Below are 27,259 nucleotides of genomic sequence, written 5' to 3' on the forward strand. Positions count from 1 at the left end.
CTCCAGACTTGGAACATAGCACCATCTTGTATCTATAAGAGCATGAGGCATTGACTTGTGATCTCTCACACTCACCACATCCATCCACCACCACCAACACCAACATAATCTTTAATGGAAGGGGGAGGATGGGTGATATGTATATAAAAAAACATCAAATGCTGTTCATGCTGGCAATGTTGACTGTTGGGTTCTGAGTAACAAAATGCATCGGCTCTGGATTGCTGCAGGAGTGTGGACAATCCTGCCGATCTGGTTGGAAATGTAACTCCTTGCAAACATCAGGCAGTCCTGTAAATATTTAGCAGTCAGCACCCTGCTAAAGGCTCAGGGTTTTCTGACTTAATGGAATCGCACTTTCAAATTAATTGCAGTACATGCATTTGATTTGTCCTAATGCAATGTAAGGTGGGGTCAGGGGTGGWGGAATGAACCAGTTATCACAATGAGAAAAAAAACAATTATGTAAATAATCCCACAATTAAGTAGTAGGCTAATTACATGACAGTCAGTAGAATTATATCAAATAAATTTGACTCGTTTTAGGATACTCAGTTGGACAACTGATGTCAAATCAACTGGCTTTACTGTGCAAAGCAAAAACATTCACAGGAGACAAGCTCCCTCTAGTGGGTCAGTGGACAACATTATTTCATAATACTGGAGATATGTAAAAGATTTGTATTAAAAGCGACCATGTACAATAGAACATATTGCTTTACATATTTTTTTTATTACATTTTACATGTTGTTCTTGCATTGGTAAACCAACATAATGTCTCTCTTTCAAAGAAATGCATTCTTTATAAAATAAAAAATATGAGAAAAAAAAATGCATATTAAAAGTGCATATACGTCATAAACAAAACATACAAATAAATTAACATAAAAGGTTTGATGCAGTCTCATGCACTTTCCCAAACTTATTTCATCATCAAATATTTCCCTGGACTCGTTTTGAACTACTTCCAGAAGACTCCTACTGTACAGATAACCACTAAGATAGCGTTATTGTAGTATTGTAGAAACGTGGGCTGCTGCCTGGTACTATTAGGTAATCAGTATCTAAAAGTCCAGTGTGTCAATCAAGGAGAGAAGAATGAATCAAATTCCATGACTGATTAATGACATGGTCTTTATACTATCTAATTAGCTACCACTATGTCAGATGTCCTAGACCAGGGCTCTCCAACCCTGTTCCTGGAGAGCTACCATCCTGTAGGTTTTCCCTCCAACCCTCATCTAGCACACCTGATTCTAATAATTAGCTGGTTGATAAGCTGAAATCGGGTTGCAACTGGGGTTGAAGCAGAAACCTACATGGAGGTTAGCTCTCCAGGAACAGGGTTGGAGAGCCCTGCCCTAGACACATATTTACTCTAGCAGTCTATGCCACAACAGGTGTCTTTATGGCAACTACAACAAGACCAAAAGTGTTCTTTAAAAAAATGGAAAACACTCCCATTGCTTAATAATGACATTCATCCATTAACTGACATGCCTTTCATACCTAAATCTAACAGTCAACCAGTTCATAGAAAAGTGAAATGAGAACAGAGTGCATCGGCAACACATGAGATGACTGAGCTAAAGATGGAGTCAGTCTGTAGTTTCTGTAGTGTTAATAATGAAGTCCTTGCTGGTGAACAAGAGGGCAAGGAGAAGACAGATAACCTGCTCTTTAAAAAGAGAGCACCCTTTGAACACGTACTCCAGCATAGTGGAAAACAATGAACATATATTGACACAATGAACATGAATGTAAAAAAAAAAAGTAGCGACAATCCCTTAAAACAATCAKAAGACTAAATCCATTTAGTGTAAACTTAAGTTAGAAAACAACAAGACAAATACAAAATGTTCAGCATCTTAAAGATTTTGGGTTACATCCGTTTCACAATGTGGTAACATTCTCGCATGTAAAAAAATAAAAATAAAAAAGTGTAAAGAAAACCCTAAAACATACTTGTGCAATTAAAGCAATGGCCGCAATGGAAGTCACTAACCATGCTCTCCATTGCTAGCATTTGGAAGATAGGATATATTGTACATTTACTCTCTGGTTCACATAGCAACAATCTATTGCATAGTTAAGGACATGCATGCGTTAGAGTTATCATGCAATRCTGCTTTCCACAGTGTTGAAATGGTTGTTTCCATCGATTGACAACACAGTGGCACAACCATMTACTTWAWAGCCRAAAAGGATAATATTGTTGCAGGCAGCTGATTTCTCTGTGAAAGCTGATTTCACAAATAAAATATATATTCAAAGATGAGGATGGGCCATAAAATAAAGCTTTTCATCACCTAAACGTTGAGAATATTTTTTATGGCCATTTTGTGAAAGATGTGAGAGATGTGGTTAAATGTATTCGTAATATGGCAACAGGGGAATGTAACCAAACAGGTTTGGAACCCGGGTCATCAGTGAGACTCAAGATCATGATAAACTAGAGATTAGGCCAAGACATTAAATTTGGAAGTCAACACAAGCCTTCAGAAGGGTCAACTACAACGCAGGATCATGAAGTTAGCCAGCTAACTTGCAGAAATATTCCGATATCTTTCTACAAAATAAAGTTACATTTGAAATGGGTACGCTCTATTTGATTTAATTAACCATAAAATCAATAGTTATTTCTGGTTGCTTATCAAAGTTAGCTGGCTAACTCATGATTCTGCTTTGTAGTATACCCATCAGGTCAAGGCAAAGTAATTCAGTGAACTAGCGCTGCTATTCGTTCAAAAGCCCACCATTTCAACCGTGTTTGTAGCAGCAGCTCACTTAATGACAGTGTAGCCATGGGCAACAATAACAAGTGACAGGTTGTCAGACTGTTGCTGAACCCTTACAGAATCATGAATATGTTAATAGTTCATATGTAACAGTGGGGGTTTCACTTTCAGACAGACTGTAGCTATAGGCAGCAAAATGTCTGCAGTGGGGTTTAATATTCAACTTGGTGCAGTAGATTAGCAATATCAAATCTCAAGACCCTGGAGAAACTGGGTCTCTTACATTGTCAGCAAGCGAAATATGACAAAATATGACAAAATATGTTAAATGCCATTTCAGTAGAAGGTTATCTGAAGATTTCAATATGTTACAACCAGACCAGCAAAAATGTTTACCCTGGTATTTTGAATCATAATTAAAGTTATCATATAAGGTAAGGCTGATGAACAGTCTTGAGAACGATTGCATGCACAGTTGAGAACTATTGCACTGAAAGGCTTGGGCATGGTAGATTACCAAATGGGTTACAGCAAGACACAGGGAGAGTTCAGTAACAGGTCAAAGCTACAGCTAGAAAAGCTTTGCAGATATGGGGCTGGCACCAGATCTGACTTAAATGACTCTTCAAACTATCATTCAACTAAGGAGAACATCCCTTGCAGGGCCTGACAGTTGTACAGTTATGTAGGTATGCTTCAAGTAAACAGCAAAGAATAGCAAAAMGTTCAGTGCAGTGTGCGTTATTTAGATTGAATTGACTTAATCCGAAGAACGGACAAAGGCAAATATGCACAAATGTTCAACTTAAATGAGCGGTTATGAATTTTATCAGTACTATACAGCAGCCTCTGGTTGCTATTCCATACATGGCAGAAATGTTCATCTCTCATGAGGTACCACAGGTTGAGAGGTGCTAACAGGACTGGTAACACATAGATCAGGGGTAGGCAACTAGATTCAGCCGCGGATGGGGGGGGGCGGAACATAATTAGAATMATTTGTACACTGCAAATTGACCACAACTAAGCCCAAAAAACAGATTGTATTTGAGAACAATCATTTCATATCTTGACTACATTGAGACACGATCAAGTCTCTTTTTTTTTTTTGTCAAGAAAATACTTCCTATACTAAACACATATTTTTGACCAAAAACTTAATTCCCAAAATATATACATATATTTGTTTATACTAAAAACCTTGGGCAGTCCCACAACCCCCCCAAAAAAAATCACTTCCTGTCCGGTTTCGCGCCACAGGACGCCTGTTGCCGACCCCTGACATAGATAGTTTTTTTATATTTCAAAACCTCAGCATTTTAAATATTTCAAACAGTGCCAGTATTGCCCTTTGAACAGCACCAGGTGTAGAAAAGGAGTAATATTTTAGACTACTCCACAAACTATCTTAAGACTAGTGTACACTTACAGCCTTAAATGTCAAGTCCTAGACCCGCTACTTTAGTTTCACGTGACCGTTTTAAACCAAGTAAAAGTAATACATAAAAAATTGACAGTAATAGACTTTTTGTTTACTAAGTTACTGTATAGCGTTGTTCTGGAGAAAAATATTCCATACTGTATTTACAAAGTGCTATCTTAAAACATTCCTATTCAGTTTTGCGTACAGTAGTAGACTAATAACATACTTTGCCGAAGGCAATGATTTGGTTCCATGACAGGATAGAAAGGCGCTTTTGATCATTTACATCTYGCTTATGAAAAGAAAAATACAAGTACATATATATATTATATACTCTCTCAATCTATATATATTTATATCTTAGGCACATGGAAAAAAAATTGCTGCGTACATAAAACAATGAGACTGCTATCGATATATGATGTCATTGAGGCTTCTGTGTTGGGCGTGCAGAAGATTGCATGCTGGCAGAAAGCTTTCTGGAGGACGCCTGCTTCTCAAGAGGCTTTTTCCCATTGGGGGGAGAATTAAGACTGGATTCAGAAGTGGAAGACTTGGATTTGCCTATAACAGGTAACAGAGAGCGTCTGACTGGGGTGGAGGGCTTGGAGGACTCCTTTACCTCAGTGACAACCTCGTTCACATGATGCTCTGAGGCAYTGGCCGACCCATCCCCCTCCTGAACGCTCAGCCTGGCTGTCCTCTCAGAGGCCTTCTTGGCCAGGATGCTGGTYTTACCCAGATCGGCCGACCGGCGGGACTCTCTCTGGCGCAGGGCGTTCTTGAAGAACGACAGGCCCTTGTCCTCTGACTTGCTGCTGTGCCTAGGGYCCCTGYAGGARACRCTGGGGGAGCGCAGGCTGGTGACAGAGGAGCTGCTGATGGAACTCCGCAAAAACCTCCTCTCTGGAYGGACCCCCTCCGCAGCAGTYTTGGTGGGGGTCCTGGCTGCAGCGTTGCTGCCCCAGCGTGGTCTATCAACCAGAGGGCTTACCAACCCCGAGTCCCGACTGCAGCTCCTCTCCAGCAGCTTCTTCCGWCCAGAGGTKGTCTTCTCAAGGCCAGAGGCACTCTTCTTTACRGTGGGGGAGGGGGAAGCGGAGGACAGCGGCGTGGAGATGCGCTGCTTGCGCTGGGGGGTTCCAKCTGCCGAGTCAGGACCCYTGGAAGACAAAGACTCKTTCTTTTTGGACGGGGTCCTGGCGGGCGTAGCGSTGCCRCTGCTGGTGGTCTTGTCTTTAGAGTTGGTCACCTTGGGGCCCTTCACCACAGGGCTGGAAGACATTTGGGATGTAGAGGATTTGGGGGTGGAGGACGAACACTGGCGCTTCTTGGAGTTTTTCTCTGGCTCAGACTTGATGGAACTCTTTTTGGACCCGGCGCTCTCTAACTTYRGGGCAGATCCRGCGGTGCTGCTCTTGCGTTTCTGCTCTTTCGACAGGGGGGCTTGTGYRTTTTGGTCCAGGGCTGTTATCTGGTTGTTGTTGTCCGTCRGGTCACTCTTGGAGCTCTTCTTATCGGCCGGCGTGGGGGCCCTGCAGTAGACTTCGTCTAGGATCCTCCTGCCATGGTCCTGGTCGGTGCTGTTCCCCTCCATCATGGCCAAGGGGGCCCTGCCACCAGGGTAGCGCTCGTGCCGGCTGTAGCTACCGAAGCAAGACGTGGATACCTTGTCATCACAGGCCTCTCCCCTYTCTCCTATCCTCTCCAARGGGGGAGARGARCGTGAGTCCAGGGAGAAGCGTGAGGGGGAGTTRGACCTCATATGGAGCTTGGCAGASAGGGACCAGGAGGGCTTCATGCTGTTMTCACTGAARGCCAGAGGACTGGMAATGGATGACCTGGAWGACAAGCTCTGAYGCTGGATGCTCCGAACAAAGGGACGGGTCGAAAATCCACCTAAATAGATACAAATAAATGAGTTTACACTAATGCACTAGACTCAATGAAAGGATAATTTAATGCCCCTTTTTCTCAACTGGGCATAGTAACAGATCCTGTAAGGTTAGAATAATTAGCTTAAGGAGGGAGAGAGGAGGGCTGAAGAGCTGAAGATGGAGAAAGAAGACAGAGAAACCCAGTTTATCTCACCGTCATCTTCGCTGCGGTCCCCTGTGGTGAACTCCACCGACTCGCCCAGGGAGGCCAGAGAGGTGCGTCTGGAGGAGGCCCCGGAAGCCAGGCTGGCTGGCCTGCTGCCTTGGAGACGGTTCACCCAGTGGTCACACAGAGATGAGCTGGTGGAGCCTGGCACAGATAGACACGACAATCAACCCCTCAGGTCTCTCAAAGATAACCAAGATGTTGATGCTACTGTCCAACTAAGAGTGTTAAGTGACAGTTTTAATGTCACTTAATGKCATTTCTCCTGTAGAACCACGTAGAACCATCTTAACGAAACATTAGTGTCAGGAAAATCCAACACTCCAAGTCACCACTGACCTGCTACGGAGCTGTTGGCGGACCAGGAGGGGATCGTGTTCCTCCTCTGGTAGAACAAGATGTAGGCCGTCTGCTGACACACATCATCATCAGCGACGGGCTGGACCTCACTGTCGTCAAAGCAGTACCACTGGCCGTCAACAGAGTTCTTACAGTAAGCTGGGGGTTCGAAGAACAAGAGATTTAGGGTGATGGTGAAGAAACTGTCAGACTGTAGTGTTATTTTCCTATCCATCTACCTCCAGTCGGTGACTACTACCTCCTTACTGCTAAACCACCGGTCTTACCTGTGTAGTGGCCTCCATGCATGTTTCCGTGGTGATTGCAGACGGCGTACAGGTCGTACAGGTAGTCGTCAGGGTTACGCCCCAGGCCGTAGGGTCGTCTCCATGGTGACCAGTGAGAGGGCAGGCTCCAGCTGCTCTGGGACCTCTTCACCATGTGAGGAGCCATGTCCATGCCAAGCAGAGGGAACCGCACCATGTTCTGCATCTTCACCCTCCTGTCAGCCTCCTACAGGACACAGCAGTAAACACAGTATCCAGTCAACTGAACTGGCGCTACACCCGCCTCTTTGACAGTGACTGAACATGGACAAGACAGAACAAGCAACACTGACTGAAGGCAAACCAAGAATAGGAACCAGTCGGGCCGCCCAAAGAATGAGAAACTACCGTTACTAAAACAAAACAGGAATGATTGGACACAATTCTCAGTGGGGGAATTGGAGGCGGTGCTGAATGCTATGTTGCTGCTGCAGTACCTGTCTGAACCTCTTGAGGTGCAGTATGAGCACATCAGGCAGGGTCCACAGGCTGAGCTTGATGTGGCCTTGCTGCAGCTGCTTGCAGTGGGGGCAGCGCCAGGCATCATCCGGGGCCAGCTGGAACAGAGACAGCCCACCCATGCGCGCACACACACACACACACACACACACACACATCAAGGAAAAGCTCCCCACCTCAGTGCTTTTAAATCAGTCCGGAGTACTCTACTCCATGTTTTCCAGCCTCTGCTAACCACAGTGTATATTCAGAGTCTATCTGGTGTCCGTCCAGACAGAGAGAAGCCATTATAAAAATGCTGTATTTCAAACCTAGCATTAGGGGCAGAATATCCAGCACCCTCAGCATTTCTACCAAATGAAAGGCTATTGGATATTCAGCTGTGGAATAATAAACAAACCCTCTGGTAAGAAGAGAATGTTCCTTTTTCCAAGTCACTTTTCTTGTTTAAATACATACAACAGCATACAAATGCATCGACAGACATTGTGTGTGGCCTTGTGATACCAACACAATGTGTGTGCATGTGGCCTTGTGGTTTCAGCACAATGTGTGTGTGTGTGTGTGTGTGTGTGTGTGTGGGTGTGTGTGTTGTGGTCTTTGGCGTGGTACCAGCACAATGTGTGTGTGTGTGTGTGTGTGGTTGTGTGTGTGTGTGTTGTGTGTGGTGTGTGGTGTTGTGTGTTGTGTGTGGTGTGTGTGTGTGTGTGTGTTGGTACTATGTGGTCTTGTGGTACCAGCACAATGTGGGTGTGTACGTGTGTGGTCTTGTGATACCAACACAATGCGTGTGTGACCTTGTGGTACCAACACAATGTGTGTGTGTGTGTGGCCTTGTGGTACCAACACAATGTGTGTGTGGCCTTGTGGTACCAACACAATGTGTGTGCGCTCCAGTGTTACCTGCTCCTCTTTGGTGTAGAGCTGGAGGCACTGAGCGAGGGTGCAGGCCTGGGGCTGATGGTGTTGCTCTCTGTGCAGATATACACTCTCAGCATCAGGGATGTACTCTTCCTCAGTGAGCCCAAACAGACTGCATGGAAGGGGAATCACAGTCAGCCAATCAATCACTCAACACACTGCCTCCTATCCTAACAAGCAATACTAAATCTGACACTTCCCAATAAGTGGGTATTGCTTAGGTAGTCTAATACTTAAGGATTTCATTCCTTTATGTTATCCTGTCTCCAAATGTCTAAAGGCACCCGCATGCTTCCCAGACGAAACAGTTCCTAAGAGTTTGTGCATATATTATGATGGCATTATGTGACGTTTCTGTTCGTTTTGGAGTTCGGTAAGGGTTTTTTCGGCTGTTCGGGCACATTAGCCGAACTGAGCCGAAGTTGGTAGGCGAAGTCTACACCCCTTCGCCGGTGATTGGTCAGCAGTAGGGATTCTTCAATAGAGCCTTTGTCATTCAACGAGAGACGGCTTGTTTTCATGCACATTTTTTTATTCAGAAATAAATACTGCACCAGACATCTTAGTTAAATGTAAAATTGCACGACTATGAACTCCTCTGCAAAAAGGTCAAAATTAATGACACATTTCTTGAGTTATCTTCGATTCATTCTGACTATTTTGTGGAAGTTTATACTAGCTACGGCGTCTCAAAATGGACAAACAGTACTATTGCCGTTTTTTCATATTTATCAAGCAAAGTTATTTTAAGAGAGTATGCAAGCACACTCGTTCGGTTTGCCAAGCCGAGTTCGGCAAGGCGCCCGCCGAACTGAGCATGCAGACTTTTGCATTAAAAAAGCAAAAACAAACATCAAAGTGCCTCGTCTGCTATACTCTCTCGCCCCTGTCTTTAAACAATCTATTTTATTGAATATTTGGTAGCTTTAAGTGATGGGCATTTGAAATTATTTCCCTATTCGAAAATCCGGATAGTCAAAATGCATACATTTTAAAGAAAAACGTAACATGCAACAATTTCAAAGATTTTACAACATTATAGTTCATATAAGGAAATCAGTCAATTTAAATAAATTCATTAGGCCCTAATCTATAATTTCACATGACTGGGCAGGGGCACAGCCAAGGGTGGACCTAGGAGGGCATAGACCCACCCACTTGGGAGCCAGACCCAGCCAATCAGAATGAGTTTGTCCCCGACAAAAGGGCTTTACTAAAGACAAATACTCCTTAGTTTCATCAGCTGTCCAGGTGGCTGGTCTCAGATGATCCAGCAGGTGAAAAAGCCGTATGTGGAGGTCCCGTGCTGGCATGGTTACACGTGGTCTATGGTTGTGAGGCCAGTTGGTCATACTGCCAAATTCTCTAAAACAACGATGGATGCGGCTTATAGCGGAGAAATTAACATTAAACTCTCTGGCAACAGCTCTGGGGGACATTCCTGCAGTCAGTATGCCAATTGCACACTCCCTCAAAACTTGAGACATCTGTGGCATTGTCTTGTGTGACAAAACTGCAAAGTTTAGAGTGGTCTTTTATTTTCCCCGGCACAAGGTGCACCTGTGTAATGATCACACTGTGCACAACATTTGAGAGGAATAAGCTTTTTGTGCACATAGAACATTTCTGGGATCTTTCATTTGAGCTCATTAAACATGGGACCAACAATTGACATATMTTTTTTTCCCAAAAGTTATGAGGTCCAAAATGTACCGCTTTGTAGGAATGACCCAGCTAATTTAGTTAGCCAGCTAGCGAGACTAATTATGCCAGCAGTGTCCCCCAAGTCCTTGTCTACAACAACTCCATTCAAATTAAACAACAGCCTACCTGTTGGTTGATCATTGTAGCCTACTTACAATGACCTAACTTAATTTCCTTAAATTGTAATTCCATTTTGCATTGATTAGAAATCTCCAACTTCACTTGGAGTTGGAGTTTGGGGTTTTAAATGGAGCGCACTCATAAAAACTCATTAAAAACTGTTGTTTTATTAAAATGTCTAATGTCATGGTCTATGCTTGTATGTAGCAATGTCACAGATAGATAGGCTATGCCTATTTTAATGAAAAGGCTGTCTAAAATGTAATTATCTATGTATGTATGTATATATAAAAAAAATATATTAAATGACTACCCTCGCAAGTAATCGAATACTAACATCCGTTTGGATATTCTAATAACCGTCCCCATCCCTAGTGGCTTTATAGGAATAATTTATGGTCCTGTATTTCCCTGCAGGATAAATCTCACCACAAACGGACAGAAACATGGCGTTTATCAAAGAGATGCAGAGCACCAGCAATATTGTTATGCAGCGTTCACTCACTAATCCTTGGTCTCTTTGTCCCACTCCACCACTATCTTGACGTGCGGCGGTCCCCCCTGGCCACAGGACTTGTACGCTCTGCCAAGGAAAGATTATGTTGAGGAAAAACGAGAATAAGCCAGTTTCACAACTTAAAACACATATCAAACAACAAGCTGTATTCCTCTTATCTTCAAAACACTAGAAATCTAAGTGAATTGGATTTACATTACCAGTGTGGCTGTCTTTTTGCCTGCTGTACACATATCTATCCAGCTTTTTAGTGTGTGTACTGTGTGACAAACTCCCATTCTATTCAACAAACTCCCATTCTATTCAACAAACTTCCATTCTATTCAATTGAATCAGAGTGTGAAGCAGTGTGTGAAGAAACAGATACCAAAACATGTAAAGGCACGCCATTTAACTGTTCTGGTGACATCAGAGCATCTGATCTGGCATTCAAGTGTGATTAGAGGATTACAAGGAGGCAGTGAACTGTAAACAACATTGTGAATTGGTGAGAGGAGGTGGTGTTTCAGTAGGAAGAAAACATTTTGAAAAAAGGGGAGATACTACCTGAACACAAATTATATTTTTCTGGTGAGAAACATTTTGTTATGTGCCCTACTGAACATGACCCTGGTTGAGAGCTACAGTTGAATGATAATATAAAATATGCCATTTAGCAGACACTTTTATCCTAAACGACTTACCGTCATGCGTGCACACATTTTTTTACATACAGATGTGCTTTCTCATTTTGATCACTGTTGTCGCAGATAATTTTCATGCACAACAGGAAATGCAAACTTATTGCATTCGAGGTTTAATGAAAAATGTATCAACCCCTACAAAAATGTCCATTAATTAAAATCCACATAATATAGAAAGTGGTCAAATGAAGATATCACATCTGTATTGGTGGTCCCGGGAATCGAACACACCATCATGGAGTTGCAAGCGCCATGCTCCACCAACTGAGCTACAGAGGACCAGGAATAACAAGGAGACTGACCTTTCCACTGTTGGGTGACAGAGAGGCTGCTCCTCTTGGGGCAGAAGGTACGTGATGCCAACCACACCAACCACTCGTAGGCTGAAGGGCCCCACCTGCAGATAATACCAGGACTTTAGTTACTCACTATCCCTATTCCCACCACCTGACTGCTACGTATAGACATGTTGCCACGGCCGTGCTTTTCAAACCAGACCAACAGCATTCTATCCAATGAGGCAACTTAAACGTCGAACATGCCATTAAATGGGAATCAACTGTTAATTTATTTAGAGTCTAAGACATTGAAGGATAGGGGGTGCTAAGCCAACATACTGACTCAACTCCAGCCACTTTAATAATGGGAATTGATGGAAATGTATGTAAAAATGTATCACTAGCCACTTTAAACAATGCCACTTAATATAATGTTTACATACCCTACATTACTCATCTCATATGTATATGTATATACTGTACTCTATATCATCTACTGCATCTTGACATCTTTATGTAATACATGTATCACTAGCCACTTTAAACTATGCCACTTTATGTTTATACACCCTACATTACTCATCTCATATGTATATACTGTACTCTATACCATCTACAGCATCTTGCCTATGCCGTTCTGTACCATCACTCATTCATATATCTTTATGTACATATTCTTTATCACTTTACACTTGTGTGTATAAGGTAGTAGTTGTGGAATTGTTAGGTTAGATTACTTGTTGGTTATTACTGCATTGTCGGAACTAGAAGCACAAGCATTTCGCTACACTCGCATTAACATCTGCTAACCATGTGTATGTGACAAATAAAATTTGATATGGAATTGTTTTAAGATGGTCATACTATGGATCATTTAGCTACTTGAATTTTAGGATCCTTAGGTACAAAAAATATATTTGATAAAATATTGATTTTGGCCTTTACTACTAAAGCCATAGAAATACATTGAATAACACATTCAAGAATGACAAAAAGGACAGTCAAAAAATAAATCAGAAGAAACAAGGTTTTGAAGTGTCTGTTCTAAATCTAGGACAGGAAATATACACTACCGTTCAAAAGTTTGGGGTCACTTAGAAATGTCCTTGTTTTTGAAAGAAAACCAAATTTCTGGTCCATTACAATAACATCAAATTGATCAGAAATACTGTGTAGACATTGTTAATGTTGTAAAGGACTATTGTAGCTGGAAACGGCATATTTTTTTATGGAATATCTACATAGGCCCATTATCAGCAAGCATCACTCCTGTGTTCCAATGGCACGTTGTGTTAGCTAAGATAGGAAAAAAGTGTTATGGACAGACAAATCTACGTTTGAGGTGTTCGGATCACAAAGAACATTCGTGACACGCAGAAAAGATGCTGGAGGAGTGCTTGACGCCATCTGTCAAGCATGGTGGAGGCAACGTGATGGTCTGGGGGTGATTTGGTGATGGTAAAGTGGGAGATTTGTACAGGGTAAAAGGGATCTTGAAGAAGGAAGGCTATCACTCCATTTAGCAACGCCATGCCATACCCTGTGGACGGCACTTAATTGGAGCCAATTTCCTCCTACAACAGGACAATGACCCAAAGCACAGCTCCAAACTATGCTAGAACTACGCACAATTGGCCTAGCGTCGTCCGGGTTAGGGAAGGTTTGGCCGGTAGGGATATCCTTGTCTTATCGCACACTAGCGACTCCTGTGGCGGGCCGGGCGCAGTGAGACACTCTTAACTTTGCATAGAGTGGTCATAATAGTTTCTAGGTCAAACTGTTCAGATGCTACAGACGTTTTCGTGAGAAGAACGATTTTTGCGATGTCTCATGGTCTGACAAACACCGCTCTGCCGCCTTTAACCACAGATGCGGAAGTGCGACACTGGAGGATGCAGTGGATTGAGAGGCATCCTATGCAAAAAAACATCTCTCGCTTAAACTGACGGATTTTTATGGATTGTTTTGTTATTTATCGACTCTAGGGGGTTAAATGCAGTAAACGACAGTGCCTACTAGTGAAAGCCTGCACAGGTTGTAATTCAGACTCTTTTTCCATATCATAATTTTTTTAGTTGACCTGCATTCTGTGGGGTTGTGTTTCCATTCACTATCCTCCACCCACCTGAATGTAAACTCCTGGCCTGAGCAGGTGATGCATCTTCTCCAGGATCTCCTTCTGCAGGATATCCCAGGTCACAGTGCGATCCATGTACAGTACAAATGGAAGACCAAACCTGAAATAGCGGGAATGATATTCTCCTGTTAACAGACTCCAAGTATACCTTAATATAACAAATATCACATGACCTGCATGGTGTAACGGTTTCAGAGGACAGTGGAAAACACTGGGCTGTAGTACCCATAGAAATGCAACATTGCAGTCATTATTATTAATATTACATCTCTATAGTACCTCCTCCCTTGGTGACCGGTACAAGCTCGGTTACAGATCAGCAGGACCATCTTGTCGGCCCCTGTGTTCTTAATGGCCGACGGAGTGGCAGGATTCACAGCTCCTTGCATGAAAGACGAAGTCCTGCTCATCTCACTCCCAAACTTTAAGTTGTTCTGGTTCAGGTTGGCAAGGAGACTCCCTGGATTTCAAATCCCAATCGGTCATTGATACTCAGTCAATACTTCAATATACATTTTACAAAATGCATGACAAGTACACTACCAAAGAAACTTCCATTGAGAAATGCCCAAAACGTATTGAATAATGTGATATCAACAGTAGATGAATAGTGAAGAGGTACCTCTCTTGGTTCGAATGTTCTCTAGTCTGAAGGTCTCAGGCGTCTCAAAGGCAAAGATGGAATCGCTCTCCTGAATGATATCGAGATCGTCGTCGTCATCACAGAAGGAGCGGTGGAAACCATCGTAGTACATCTCCGTCAAAACAAACTGAATCAGAGGCAAGCGGAGAAGGCCAAAACAAATCAATATGCTGCTGCCATTTAGTCAACACTGAAACCTTTTATTCAGATACGATGGTGAAACAGATTAGAGTTAGGCCATGCCCATTTCAGTGAATGAATTACAGAACATAAATAAACGACATCAATGTTCTCTACAGTGTATAGGCCTACCTCTTCTGCAAATACAGAACAATGGTAAATATGGAAGGCTACACACTATGACTGAACACCCCCTCCCTTTCTCCTGGAGTCCTTCTCCTATGCCTCAATCTTGACAACTTTTCTTATTCAGACCAGGATTTCACACACAATAGTGTTCTGCTTAATGTAATCCAATGACAGCACTGTATGAACGTTTCAGCCACATCAAACCCAAGGCATCAGTTCTGTTGTTCTTGGATACAATGGGCTGTTCCAGTGATCCCTTCATCCTGATTAAAGAGGCTATGATGCACTAGCCTAATACTACTTACGACAACACTGTAAAGCAGCTATTAATACTGAAATGGGCACACCTGCTGGTACAATCAGTCTAGTACCCAGGGATGAATCATTAAAGGAAAAAGTAGGGTAGTCCTTTACTGTTCTTTTCAGATAACATTCCTTTGAAATCCTTAGTAGCTAGGTAGCACCAGAACATAAAGCAATCAAGTTAACTTCTGTGTGTATGTAACCTAGTAAGACAGAGCTGAGGCTGCTAGGGATAAGAGAGCAGGAAGGGAGCAGCACCTGGTCCAGGGGGATCTTGGTCTCACGTGACACAGCATCTCGGAGTCTGGACACGGTGCTGTTCAGGGGCACGGCCACTCCGATCCTCATACAGTGAGAGTACTTCCCCTGGTAGACCACTGTCACATACAGAGGCCTGGGAAGAGAGAGGAAACATGGGRATGAYAKGGATCAAATATTGGCACCATATAAGGAATTACAAAACACCAGATAAAAACCACTGACAAAGGCCAGGAAATAACAGAACGGACAAACTCAACTTTCGCCAAATTAAACACAATTATGTCCAATAATCAACCTCCTAGGAGAGTACACGTTTCCACCTCCTCTAATGCTGCTGCTACAACACTGTCTGGAGACTGCTAATTTGTAATCTGTGAGAGCACTGAGCAGGATTCCTCTGGTGACTGTGTGGATCAGTGCTACTCTAAGCTGACACTAAGAACTCAGCCAGCAGGCACAGCAACGCAGCTCTTTCAGGAGTTCAGTTTGAGATGCCCCACATTCTGGAGAACACTCATTTTTAAGATGGTTGCCATTTCTGAGTTTCTCTGTCATTTGAACTTCAGTTATGCGGGATCTGTCTTCACATCAGCTCAACTATGGCCAGAAACAGTGGCATAACAGGCTTAGCAGAACATTTTTATTCAGAGAAATGAACTAGATGCTTCAGACTAGTGATAACTGATAACCCAAAGTTGAGTAGCAGGATTGTGTTTCTGGGAGGAGATGGAAGAAGTAGTAGTGAAGGCAGAGCGGTGAGTCACTGAGCCTTGGGCTGGAGGACCATTATTCTGTCATCAATCAGATGACAGCTGGAGGACTAATGGGACATCATTTGCCACTGTGTATCTCCTAATTTCACCTCATTCTTCCCATCTTTAATAATGCATGGACAGCAATGAATTTAGTGGCTTAAAAAAGAATCTGCATCGAACAGGCGCTCTCTCCTTGATGTGACAGTACAACGCCATTGTAAAAATAGCATCACTGTATCATGAGGACAAAAAAGGCCATGTATGTCCCAGGTACCTCCGTTTAGGAGCATTATGAATCCTCATCTGAGTGAGCATAAAGGTGGTTTTGACTGCTGGGCACAAATAATGAAACTCAAAATACTTAAAACTATGACAGAGAAGAATCCAACATATTTCTAAAAAGTCATAGGCCTAAATCTTCATGTCAGATGTAAAAGTAAGTCCATTTCCCTTTTTTACTTTAGCCATTTAGTGTTTTCTGGGCATGTAGCCCTTAAATTGACTTTAGAAATAGAATAGTCCCATAATTACTGGCTTGGTTTGGTCTGCAGATATATGCCATTTTGGAGATTTTGGCCCCAAACGACATTCCTTCTTATTTACTTTGCTTCCGCATCCCTGGAAAATTTAAATGAACCACAGTCTCAAGTAGTCTCAAGATGTACATTTCAACCCTTTTCAACAGTCTTGTTCCTCCCATCAGACCCAATGATGGAACACAGCAGAGGTGTGTACTCACCTTGTGTGAGGTAAGAGGATGGGCAGGGAGATGCAAAGGAAAGGATCAAAGGTGTTGCTCTGTTTTTGGCAATGCGGGCAGGTGAGCGACGACCTGTTGGTAAGAAATGGAACTCATTTGTCTCAGAAGAAGTCATRAGGAATAAACAGAATGGAGAATATAAAACTCCTYAGGGGTAAGCATCAAATAAGACCTACCTGTACTGGGCCTGAAATAGCTCTTGCACAAATGAACCGGTAGAGAGTGGAAGAGAAGGCCCCTCTAGACCCCCATCATCCTCTTCCACTGGTGGCTAATAGGACAAAAGAGTGGATGAGCTCTTACTGCATATTAGACAATTTAGGATATTGAGGCTGTATTCTATTCACTAGGTAAATGAGCATCCAAAGCAGTCTGAAAGACATCGAAAGGATAAGAGACCAAAATACAAACAAAACTGCCTGTGACGCTGCAGTTCCTCTGACTTATCCTCAAGGAACTATGAGCGTTTGACAAGGCAGACTAATCAACAATGCTCTGTGGGGTCTATTCAGGTCACGTCTCTCACTCTGCATGTCTAAAGTCTTCTTCACGCTTTGGTTCGGCTGGCGCCTAAAGGCGATCCGAACGAATGTGCTCGCATACTCCCTTAAAAGACCTTTGCTTGAAAAACGAGAAAGTGACAATAGTACCATTTGTCCATCTTAAGACACCATAGCAAGTATAAACTTCCTCAACATAGTCAGAATTCATCTAAGATCACTCAAGAAATCTGTCATTAATTTTTACATTTTTGCAGAGGAGATCTAAGTCGCACAATTTTACTTTAAGTGAACAAAATTTGGATGAAGACGATTTGTGATGACAAACTCTACATAGAATAATCCCTACTGTTGACCAATCACCAACAAAGGAGCGTAGACTTCGGCTACACATTTTGGCTTTCCTCGAGATATGTCAGCACGAACAGCTGAAAAATCATTGCCTAAGACCAAAACAAAGAAAATATCACCATAATATATGCACGAACTGTTCCAAACTGTTTCAGATGGGAAGCAATCCAGGAAGGGGACACAGAACACCATCACTTCCTGTTCATTCTCCCACAGGAGATGAATCCGTCAGCACACCGTAAAGTAGGGAAGTGAGCTCTCTCTCCTAATTTGTTTGTTCCAGTGCTCTGGAAGATTGATGCCTGATAAGGGGCTCTACGTTCAGAAATGGGTTAGGTCGGTAAATCTGCCCTGTAGGATGCCAGGCCTTTACCCTCTTTTAAATGTTATTCCGTTTGGAATGTCTGAATGAGTCTTCAAAGGACATCACAATTAGCCAGCCACCTCCTGTCACCTCATCCACTCAGACTGCTGACTCACCTCAGGTACAGCTCCATTCACTGCTAGCTCGAGGTCACATCACTAACTGTCTCGTTGTGCTAACCTGGCCACTACCACCGTTCCTGAAGTTGCATTAGTAGGCCCTAACTCTATGATGCGCAAACAAAAGTTTACCTTAATGGAAGGCCTGTTRTTGGGATGGTTGTTGAGGTCTTCATGTACCCTGTCCAGAAGCCAGAGCAGAAACTCCTGGGCGTCATGCTGAGCATTGCCTTTATACTGCAAAGCACTCTTTGAGACAGCATTCTGCAACAAACAGCACAAGCAACACTGCTTGAAAATTCTGGTGATAGCCTAGTCTCAGAAGTATGATGTAGCCTAAATGTATTTGACCATTTCAAAGATGTGTAGTATAGGCTGATTCTGCGGACCAAATGCAGTCCTGTGAAAGAAGCAGTCTTGCTTTATGATACATTGTACCAACTTACTTTGAACTCCCTGCTGTGCTGTGGGGTGTATTCAAATGTCCACAGGGCCCGGACCAGTCCAGACAGCTGCTCTGTCACCTCACCTCTGTCATGAGGGCCCTTCCTCCCCAAATGCACACCGTTTGTCTTYRGTTTCTCCTTCTCCTCATCCGTTTCCTCGACTCCCCGGTATTGTTCCAGTGCCAAATACTCAGCAAAGAGTTCAGTGTTACTCAGGCACTGGAGGATGGCATTCATGAAACAAGTGTTACCATGGTTTTTGAGACCAGACACTCCAGGGACCTTCTCTCCGAGGAAACGGTCACTATCATCCAAAGCTGGTGAATYTTTGCCTCCAGTTTTGAATAWTGTGAAACCCCCATCGTCTTTGTCACYTTCAATAGCATGCCCATCTGATCCAAAATGGGACAAGGTTGACAGGGTCCTGAGGACTCTGCCCATAAAACTACCCACGGAGCGCACAGAGCCTCGTCTGAAGAGTTTCTTGCTGAAGCTACCAGATTTCTTCTCTTTAGTCATGGCTTTACTAGACATGATTGCCTGACTTGTTGGGCACCCCCTCATGCAATAAATGTCCAAATACAATATTTCCTGTGAGGAATGAGCTGAGCTAGCAAGCAAACTAACTTTCAGCTGTCTCGTGCTACATCTTAATTGGGAAGTCAAGTCACATCTCAACCCATCAACTAGCTAGTAAGTTACCGTTAGCTTGCAGGGATATATTTCCCATACTAGGGGAAACGTTATAGCATTGACTACCATTAAATACGAGTCAACACATTTTCAAAGACAAGTGTTATGTTGATCTAATTGGATAGCTAACCTTAGCGTGTCAGCTAACACAAGAACAGCAACTGTCCATAGCTAGCTAGTTAGCTAAATCGACTCGCTAGCTTGTAAACTATCCATTAATCAATTTTAAGTGATTCGATTTAGTAAAATACACAAATTACAATAAGCTGTCGGAATGCATTTGTATATGCTAAACAAGTCAACCTATCCGCTGACGTTCATGCAAATCGCTTCTTGTAGCTAGCTGATTGTTTTTATAGTTAGCATTTGCACATTAGCTGCTAGCCACTGCATAAATGAGTCCCTTGCGCAGAAGTGTCCTTCCATCCCATCCGAAAATAAAAATGTAGTTACCAAGCAGAGACGTTTAATTCCGTGTCCTTGGTTAATTTGAGTGGGACTGTAAAATGTCCTATGCTTTCCAAGCTGAAGTGATCCCCGAAATCCGATTTTCCATTGCAACGGAGTCAGTTTTTCACACTTTCAGTTACAAAAATACGGACACTGCAGGACAGCAGAGAAACAGCTGACGTAACAGAGTCAACGCCAAAATACAACTGGGGGAGAGAGAGGGGTTCCACTGTGCCTTTTTTCCATAAATCAAACGTTTTGTATCAAAGTCTCAAAATGTGTACTATTGAATAATAAAGTAAATGTTTTTTTGTTTTTTTTAATGTAGGCCTATCCATAATCATGCAGTTGACAATTAAGGAAATACTTCCTGATCTATGGACAGTCCAAAAAATATTGATTGTAAGACTGACATAAATAATTGCTTTTTGGGTGGGGGGGATGCAAGTATGAGGGGGTTGGGTCTCCTATAGTACAGGGTGGGGCTCTATGATAATGGGGTTAATGAAATCTGAGAGGTGGTATGTTTCAGTTCCCACTGAGATCCAGTCTGACATCAAGTTGGTCTACTGGTATTTTATTGCACCACAACATACAAAATGCACAACAAATAGGATGTTGGAATCAATCTGTGACTGCCACGTCTTGGCTGAATGGCCTCACCATATAGCCTACATCATACAGTGATGGATTTAGCTTTATTGAATTTTATGTAACCTATCACATACACATATTAGCCTATCAAAATACAACATTTAGCTCCATGATCTACTAAAACGCAAAACACAGAGACATAGTAAAACAATATATATTTTAGATTGATGTTAGAGGAAAGAGAATCAGTCWGATGAGGGAATCAGCAGTCAAGGTCACCAGCATAAAACCAATTGTAATTTGAGTCTTCATTGTGCCCGCCTCCTACTCCTCTACCCACCAATCAGCATGTCTTATGTCATATAACACAGAACGAAATTAGCCTAATGCAATTTGTCCTTTATATTCTCTTAAATCGAGATGGGAGGGAGAGTCACAGCGAGCTTTGTAATATATAGCCTACTTTCAGACATCAGACACAATGTCAAACATTAAATGATGTAGGCCTAATGGTTCATGCATTTCCCTTATTGTTTTACACTGAACGTAGTACGGGTTTGACACCTACAAATGATGCCGACCTAAAGATGCAAGGATGTGGTGAGTAAACGTGTGTTTTTAATTATAGTCCCATGAGTCACTTTCCTCATCAATATCTTTCTTGGACCTTTAGTTATTATTTTGCTGTAGCTATAGCTATTGGGTTGGTGGAACTTAGAAGTAAGGTAAAAGTAGGTAACCTAGATAAAGATCCTAGAGGTACAGATTAATCCATATGCTGCCTCCACATGCCCAGATCATTTAGTTCCCATATGCTCGGGTATGGCTTAATTTCCTGTTCTTTTAAGCTGACCTCAGCACACACAGTGACTAGATACTGTGCATCCCAGCAGCATCTCTCATCATTAGGATATCTATCCAATTACATCTCTCCCAAGTAGCTCAGACTAGAGTGCAAACCATAGACCTTACATAAAAGAAGGGTGTGTAGACCATGCATTTTACTGGCAAACATTGTATGATGATATCATTACATTGATTTCCTTCATTCTATCGTATCCTGGTGTTCAGTGCCTCTGTATTGTAGTACACAGTACATGTTAGAGCAAACTATTTAATGCAACATTTAATGCCAAGAAATAAGATGCTATTTTCTACAAAATGATATAAGATTCAGCCATGTGACTATTGCCCTCTGCTGTTTGGAGAAAGGAAGTCAGTCACTAAGTAAGATTTAGAAAATAATGAACTATTTCCACTGCAGTGTAGACTACATTTCTTGGAAATTAGCACCCCCACACCCACAGCACATAGAGAAAAATCTCCATAGATTTGAGCGGCGAAGATTAATTTAGCTACAGACAAAACTAATATGACCTACTGTGTGGTTTTATAGAATGGTTTGATTCATTTGATCATTGACGGCAAAATCCATGCCTGTGCACACACTCGCACCAATAGGCTTACTTTTAGGCCTAGATCCATTGTTAAACATGTAGGCCCACACTGCTAAATAATCCCATTATTGCTAGCAAGTGGCCCAGTTATCTGTGATTGAAATAAAGTAAAATGCTCAAAATGTAAGACAAAACATCCACAGGAAAATAATCCACTGGGCACGGATGTCAATTCAAAGTCTATTCCACGTTGGTTCCGTGTATTTCATTGAAATTATGTGGAAACAACATTGATTCCGTCAGTGTGTGCCCAGTGGGTATTGTTTACCAAACTTTTTAGAGCGCCAGTACTGAAGTTGAAATTTATATCACCTGGCACATGCGCAAAACCATGTAATATTTGAGTATAAATGCATCACATGCATGTACTTCTGTGTTGTGCAAGTGCCTTAGGTCATGAGCAAACACATCTTGATTTGGAAGATTGATTTCCATTTTATTTGGGATGGCAAGCCAGACAAAATTAAAGGGGCCTATTTACATAATGAATATGAATTCGGAGGGCAGAAATKATTAAATATTAAAGCATTAGACCTCTCACTAAAGGCATAAGTCATACAAAAGTTATACTTAAATCGAAACTGGTTCTCTAGCAAATTAGTAAGAATGTCTCACCCCATGTTCAAGAATGGCCTTTTTCCCTTTATTCAGATTACAACATCTCACTTTGTTTTTTGTTTTTTTAATGAAATCATTTCCAAAATATCGATATTTTTAAAACAAGCCATAGAAAGTTGGTTGCAATTTCAGTTTAATCCACCAGAAAAGACAGAACAAATAATACAACAAATTCAACTCAACTATACTAATTGATAAAAAAAACATTACAAAAAAAAAGGTATAATCTTTGTAAATTATATCATGCAGCTAGCAAAAATAAATGGACATTTGAGCTCCGTTAGTAAAAATAAAGAAAAACCCTTGAATTGTTCTAAAACTTTTGACCGGAGGTTGTGGCGGAGGAATCAGAATTAGTTGGGTAACATAGATAAATAAGATGTTTTATTTACATAATATGCTTATGTGAGATACTTGTCATTAGAATGTATCCTTTTGGACTATAGTGTTGGCAGTTGCACTTTTTTTCTTAGCTGGGGCTCAGTCATTTGGGGCCCAGAGAGGGGAGAGGTCAGGCTTGTCTTTTACATGTCTCTGGTGCTATGCAGAATATCAGAAAGGGAAGAGGACAGGATGGAACATTGTCTTCATATGTGAATGTATCTGTTAAACCATGTGAAGGGATGGCGTGATTAAGGAGGAACCAATTACTTGTGTCCACAATGTCTGTGCGCAAGTCACTCCCCTCAGTGAGCTTGTCCAGGAGTGGGGAGAAGAGGGGGTTTACTTGAGATGAGAGTATATAGAGTTGACAATTGAGTTATGCCTTGGATGAGGTAATGTTTTGGTACTAYGAAGTACCAGGAACGAGATTAGAACCTCGTTTTAGAGACCAAACTGAGCAATAATTTATAGCGAATGCAATCTGGCTAAGGGATACTCCTTTCTCAAGTAAAAGACCCTTTGTGAAGAGTTCCTAAGATCTGTGGTTCGTCATGTAAGTTGAGAGGGGTGTATCTTGGCTATAAAATATCTTTGTATTCTACTGTAGGGACTCTCAGAATTCATTATAGACACTGAATTGATCTGAGAGTCAAAGGGCTATTGTAAAGCTCATATTATTAAATATGAAGTTTAAGTATAACTCTGACTGGTGTGTGGTTTGTAACTCTCCTCATTTGGTAATATAGGAAATTGCCACGACATAGTGCAGATTGCAAAATAGTTGGGAATAGATTTTCGATGTACCGATTCCATGGCACATGGTTTATAAATTGACATACAAAACAACGCCAGATTCAAAACTTTGAATTTTCAATTTAAATAATTATACAAAATTCTTGGAACCAATAGAATGTTATATATAAGGGGGATACAACCTTCGCAGCTCTGCAGATTTTGCTGTGAAGAGACAGAGTCATTTGGTCATATATTTTGGTACTGTAGCTTGTTTTTTGTCACAGTTCCAGGAATGGCTGAAGAATTGCAACATTTACCTGGAGCTAACTCTGCAGATAGCACTACTGGGTGATTTGAAAAGTCACAGTCAATCAATCAATAATATAATAATACTTTTAGCAAAAATGTTTATCTTTAATTTACAATCTGTAGAAACTATGAGAATAGAAATGTTCAGAACTTTTGTGAAGCATCACAGCACAGTTGAAAAATATATGGCAAATAGAAATCCAATATGGATGGGAGGTGTTGAACGGAGCTGAAGGGGGGGACTAATAACAAACTAATATATACTGTGTACGTAAAATGTATATAGGTTCAGAACTTTTGTGAAACAGCTCAGTTAAAAATATATGGCAAATAGAAACTCAAACTGGATGGACATCCGAAATAGATGGGATAGATTGAGGGTAGAGGAAGGACAGGACTAAAAACAAACAGTACCTGCAAAACACCAGTCTCAATGTCAACAGTGAAGAGGCCACTCTGGGATGCTGAGTTCCTCTGTCCAGTGTCTGTGTTCTTTTGCCCATCTTAATCTTTTATTTTTATTGGCCAGTCTGAGATATGTCTTTTCCTTGCAACTCTGCCTATATATATAGTACCAGTCAAAAATTTGGACACACCTACTCATTCAAGGATTTTTCTTTATTTTGACTATTTTCTACATTGCAGAATAATAGTGAAGACATGAAATCTATGAAATAACACATGGAATCATGTAGTAACCAACAAATCAAAATATATTTTAGATTCCTCAAAGTAGCCACCTTTTGCCTTGACGACGGCTTTGCACACGCTTGGCATTCTCTCAACCAGCTTCACCTGGAATGCTTTTCCAACAGTCTTGAAGGAGTTCCCACATACGCTGAGCACTTGTTGGCTGCTTTTCCTTCATTCTGCGGTACAACTCATCCCAAACCATCTCAATTGGGTTGAGGTTGGGTGATTGTGGAAGCCAGGTCATCTGATGCGGCACTCCATCACTATCCTTCTTGGCCAAATAGCCCTTACACAGCCTGGAGGTGTGTTGTGTAATTGTCTTCTTGAAAAACAAATGATAGTCCCACTAAGCGCAAACCAGATGGGATGGCGTATCACTGCAGAATGCTGTCTGATGAGTCCAACATTTGTGACAGACAAGGGATGTTTAAGGTTTTATCTATGTAAATGTGCATGGCGTTGCCTACACAATTGAAAGCACCGCCACGTTTTGTGACTAGTCTTGTTCCTGTTGCAGCTTCTTGGATCTCTGCTCGAGCACATCTGCACTACGAAGCGTGCCCACAGACTTGTCTGATAGTGGTGTGCAGGTCAGCTGTTTGTTTACCCGCCCCCGCCCACAATTGCTAATAACCCATCCCCAACCACCCGACTATATGTGATAAAGGGAAAATCTGAGGCATGCACCTGACCCTAACCCGCAAATATAGAAAATGCCCTGTAGACTACACTTGGTCTCTTTCAGACCATTTTTGTGAACTAAGTGCAGTTCTCTTAATTTATTGTGCAGTGTGAACACTCCAATGGAACTCAGACCCCTCAAAAGATCCCCAGAAGTGAACCGAACTGAGACCATCTCGAGAGGTGGTCTGTTTGGTTCACTGGAATTCCACAGTCTGGTTCCCTTTTTAAGGGCAATGTGAACACAAAGCTCCCAGGTTCACTTGTCATTATTCCCGGACCACACACTCCCCTCAAACTCAACTCGGGACCTCAAAACCAGTTCCACTGCATTTTTTCCATTGTTCCCCTTTAATCAGGGACTGATTTAGACACGGGACACCAGATGGGTGCAATTAATCATCATGTAGGACAGAAAACCAGCAGGCTCTGGACCTCGTAGGGTAAGAGTTACCCCTGCAGTTACTACTGCAGCACTGTTTCCCCTGCCATAACCCCTCACATTGGTGACAACAAAAGAAAGACGATGATAATGTGCTGTTTTTGAATATTGATTAGTGATTGTGAAGGATGCAGGGACGTTACAAAATATATGTGGAGTTTTGTACTGACGCAATGTTTAGATTGTTTGTTTGCAATATGTGATCTTTTGGCTAAGTGAGCTTCAAAAACATTTTATTCCATTGTGGGTTTGAATAGTGTGAAAAGACAACATATTTGGTCACAACATAGGGTACAAAATCAACCCTAGCTCTTAAAGGGGCAGTAGCCTACATTGGGTGTGCAATTTTCAATTACAGCATTATTTACAGCATAATCTGAAGTTATTATGCTAATTATTCTGTTGTCAATAAATGTACATGTTAATATTATCTTCTGACTATAATTATTATGGTTCATCTTTTAAATAAATGCAATCTATTAGCTTCCAAAATGTTGGTAGGTATATCTAGCTGTCCGATAACACCTTCTAGCGGAGGAGGTAGCTGCATCCCAATATGGCGACCAGAGTATAGGCGAGTGAGTGTGTCAAAAGGAAAGTAGTGGGCCTGTGGAAAGGAGTGGGTGTGTCAAAAGCACTCTGCTTTATGTTAGAATAAAGACAGAAAAACTCTGTGGTTAGACGGTTTTAATTGAGCTGTGTTTTTTTTCTTCCGTTTCTTACCACGCAACTACCATACATTGAGATACAGTACCGCGAGAGTTTGGACTTCTGTTTTGAAGCCAGAGGGTGAGTCTGAGTTGTGTTTCACAGATTTTTACAACAAATAATAGTTTTACAACAAATAATTATACATTGTCAGTATTGATGATGGGTGTACAGTTGCTTCATGTGTTGTATGTGTGTGCTTACTGTGACTGTCACCATGATATTGGCTACTAGGTAGCTATTTCCCACGCTATTTCCCATGTATCAAGGTGACATCTAGATGGTTATCAATATTAGTTATTTATTGTGTAGGCTGCTATCCTACTTGAAATAAAATCATGTGAGAGAAAAAAAAATCCACATTGCTCCTGCCGGCGACACAACCATGATAACCAGTAGGAAGCTCTTCAAGTCAGCAGGTAACAAAACCCAGAGCACTGGTCGCCGGCTTACTATCGATTTGTATTGCAGCCCAATCAGCCATGCAAGACATTCTTAAGTGGCAACAAATCTGTCCAATTAGCTGATTGAACCATATCTGTCACGACTTCCGCCGAAGTCGGTCCCTCTCCTTGTTCGGGCGGCGTTCGGCGGTCGACGTCACCGGCTTTCTAGCTACTGCCGATCCACTTTCATTTTCCATTTGTTTTGTCTTTGTTTCACACACCTGTTGTCAATCCCACAATCACTTGTTCATTATTTAACCCTCTGTTCCCCACATGGTTTTTGTGAGTGATTGTTTATTGTAAATTTCGGTCCGTCTGTGTGTGCTCAAGATGTTACTTTGTATATTTGTCTTTTTTGAGTAAAGCACGTTTATTTACTCGTATCTGCTGTTCTGTGCCTGACTCTCTCACCAGCTACACACAGGACTCATTACAATATTGAGCTGCAGATACCTATAACTGTTCTGATGGAATGGCTGGGCCTGCACT

At 41.9% G+C, this 27,259-nt stretch overlaps 1 protein-coding gene across 1 annotated transcript; it reads right to left on the reverse strand.

Annotated features, from left to right (window-relative positions):
* Positions 1 to 3,881: 3,881 nt before the first annotated feature.
* Positions 3,882 to 19,884, reverse strand: usp31 (ubiquitin specific peptidase 31). Its single transcript, XM_024012080.2, has 16 exons — positions 18,561 to 19,884; positions 18,247 to 18,378; positions 16,957 to 17,051; positions 16,760 to 16,852; positions 15,263 to 15,398; positions 14,372 to 14,519; positions 14,029 to 14,209; positions 13,738 to 13,849; positions 11,637 to 11,731; positions 10,640 to 10,717; positions 8,293 to 8,422; positions 7,368 to 7,487; positions 6,892 to 7,117; positions 6,605 to 6,763; positions 6,254 to 6,409; positions 3,882 to 6,061 (listed from the first exon to the last, which is right to left on the reverse strand). The coding sequence occupies exons 1-16, from the start codon at positions 19,122 to 19,124 to the stop codon at positions 4,587 to 4,589; spliced, it is 3,900 nt and encodes a 1,299-aa protein (XP_023867848.1). The 5' UTR covers positions 19,125 to 19,884; the 3' UTR covers positions 3,882 to 4,586.
* Between the last annotated feature and the right edge of the window lie 7,375 nt (positions 19,885 to 27,259).

Source organism: Salvelinus sp. IW2-2015, linkage group LG20 (genome assembly GCF_002910315.2).
Source record: "Salvelinus sp. IW2-2015 linkage group LG20, ASM291031v2, whole genome shotgun sequence".
NCBI classification, from domain to species: domain Eukaryota; kingdom Metazoa; phylum Chordata; class Actinopteri; order Salmoniformes; family Salmonidae; genus Salvelinus; species Salvelinus sp. IW2-2015.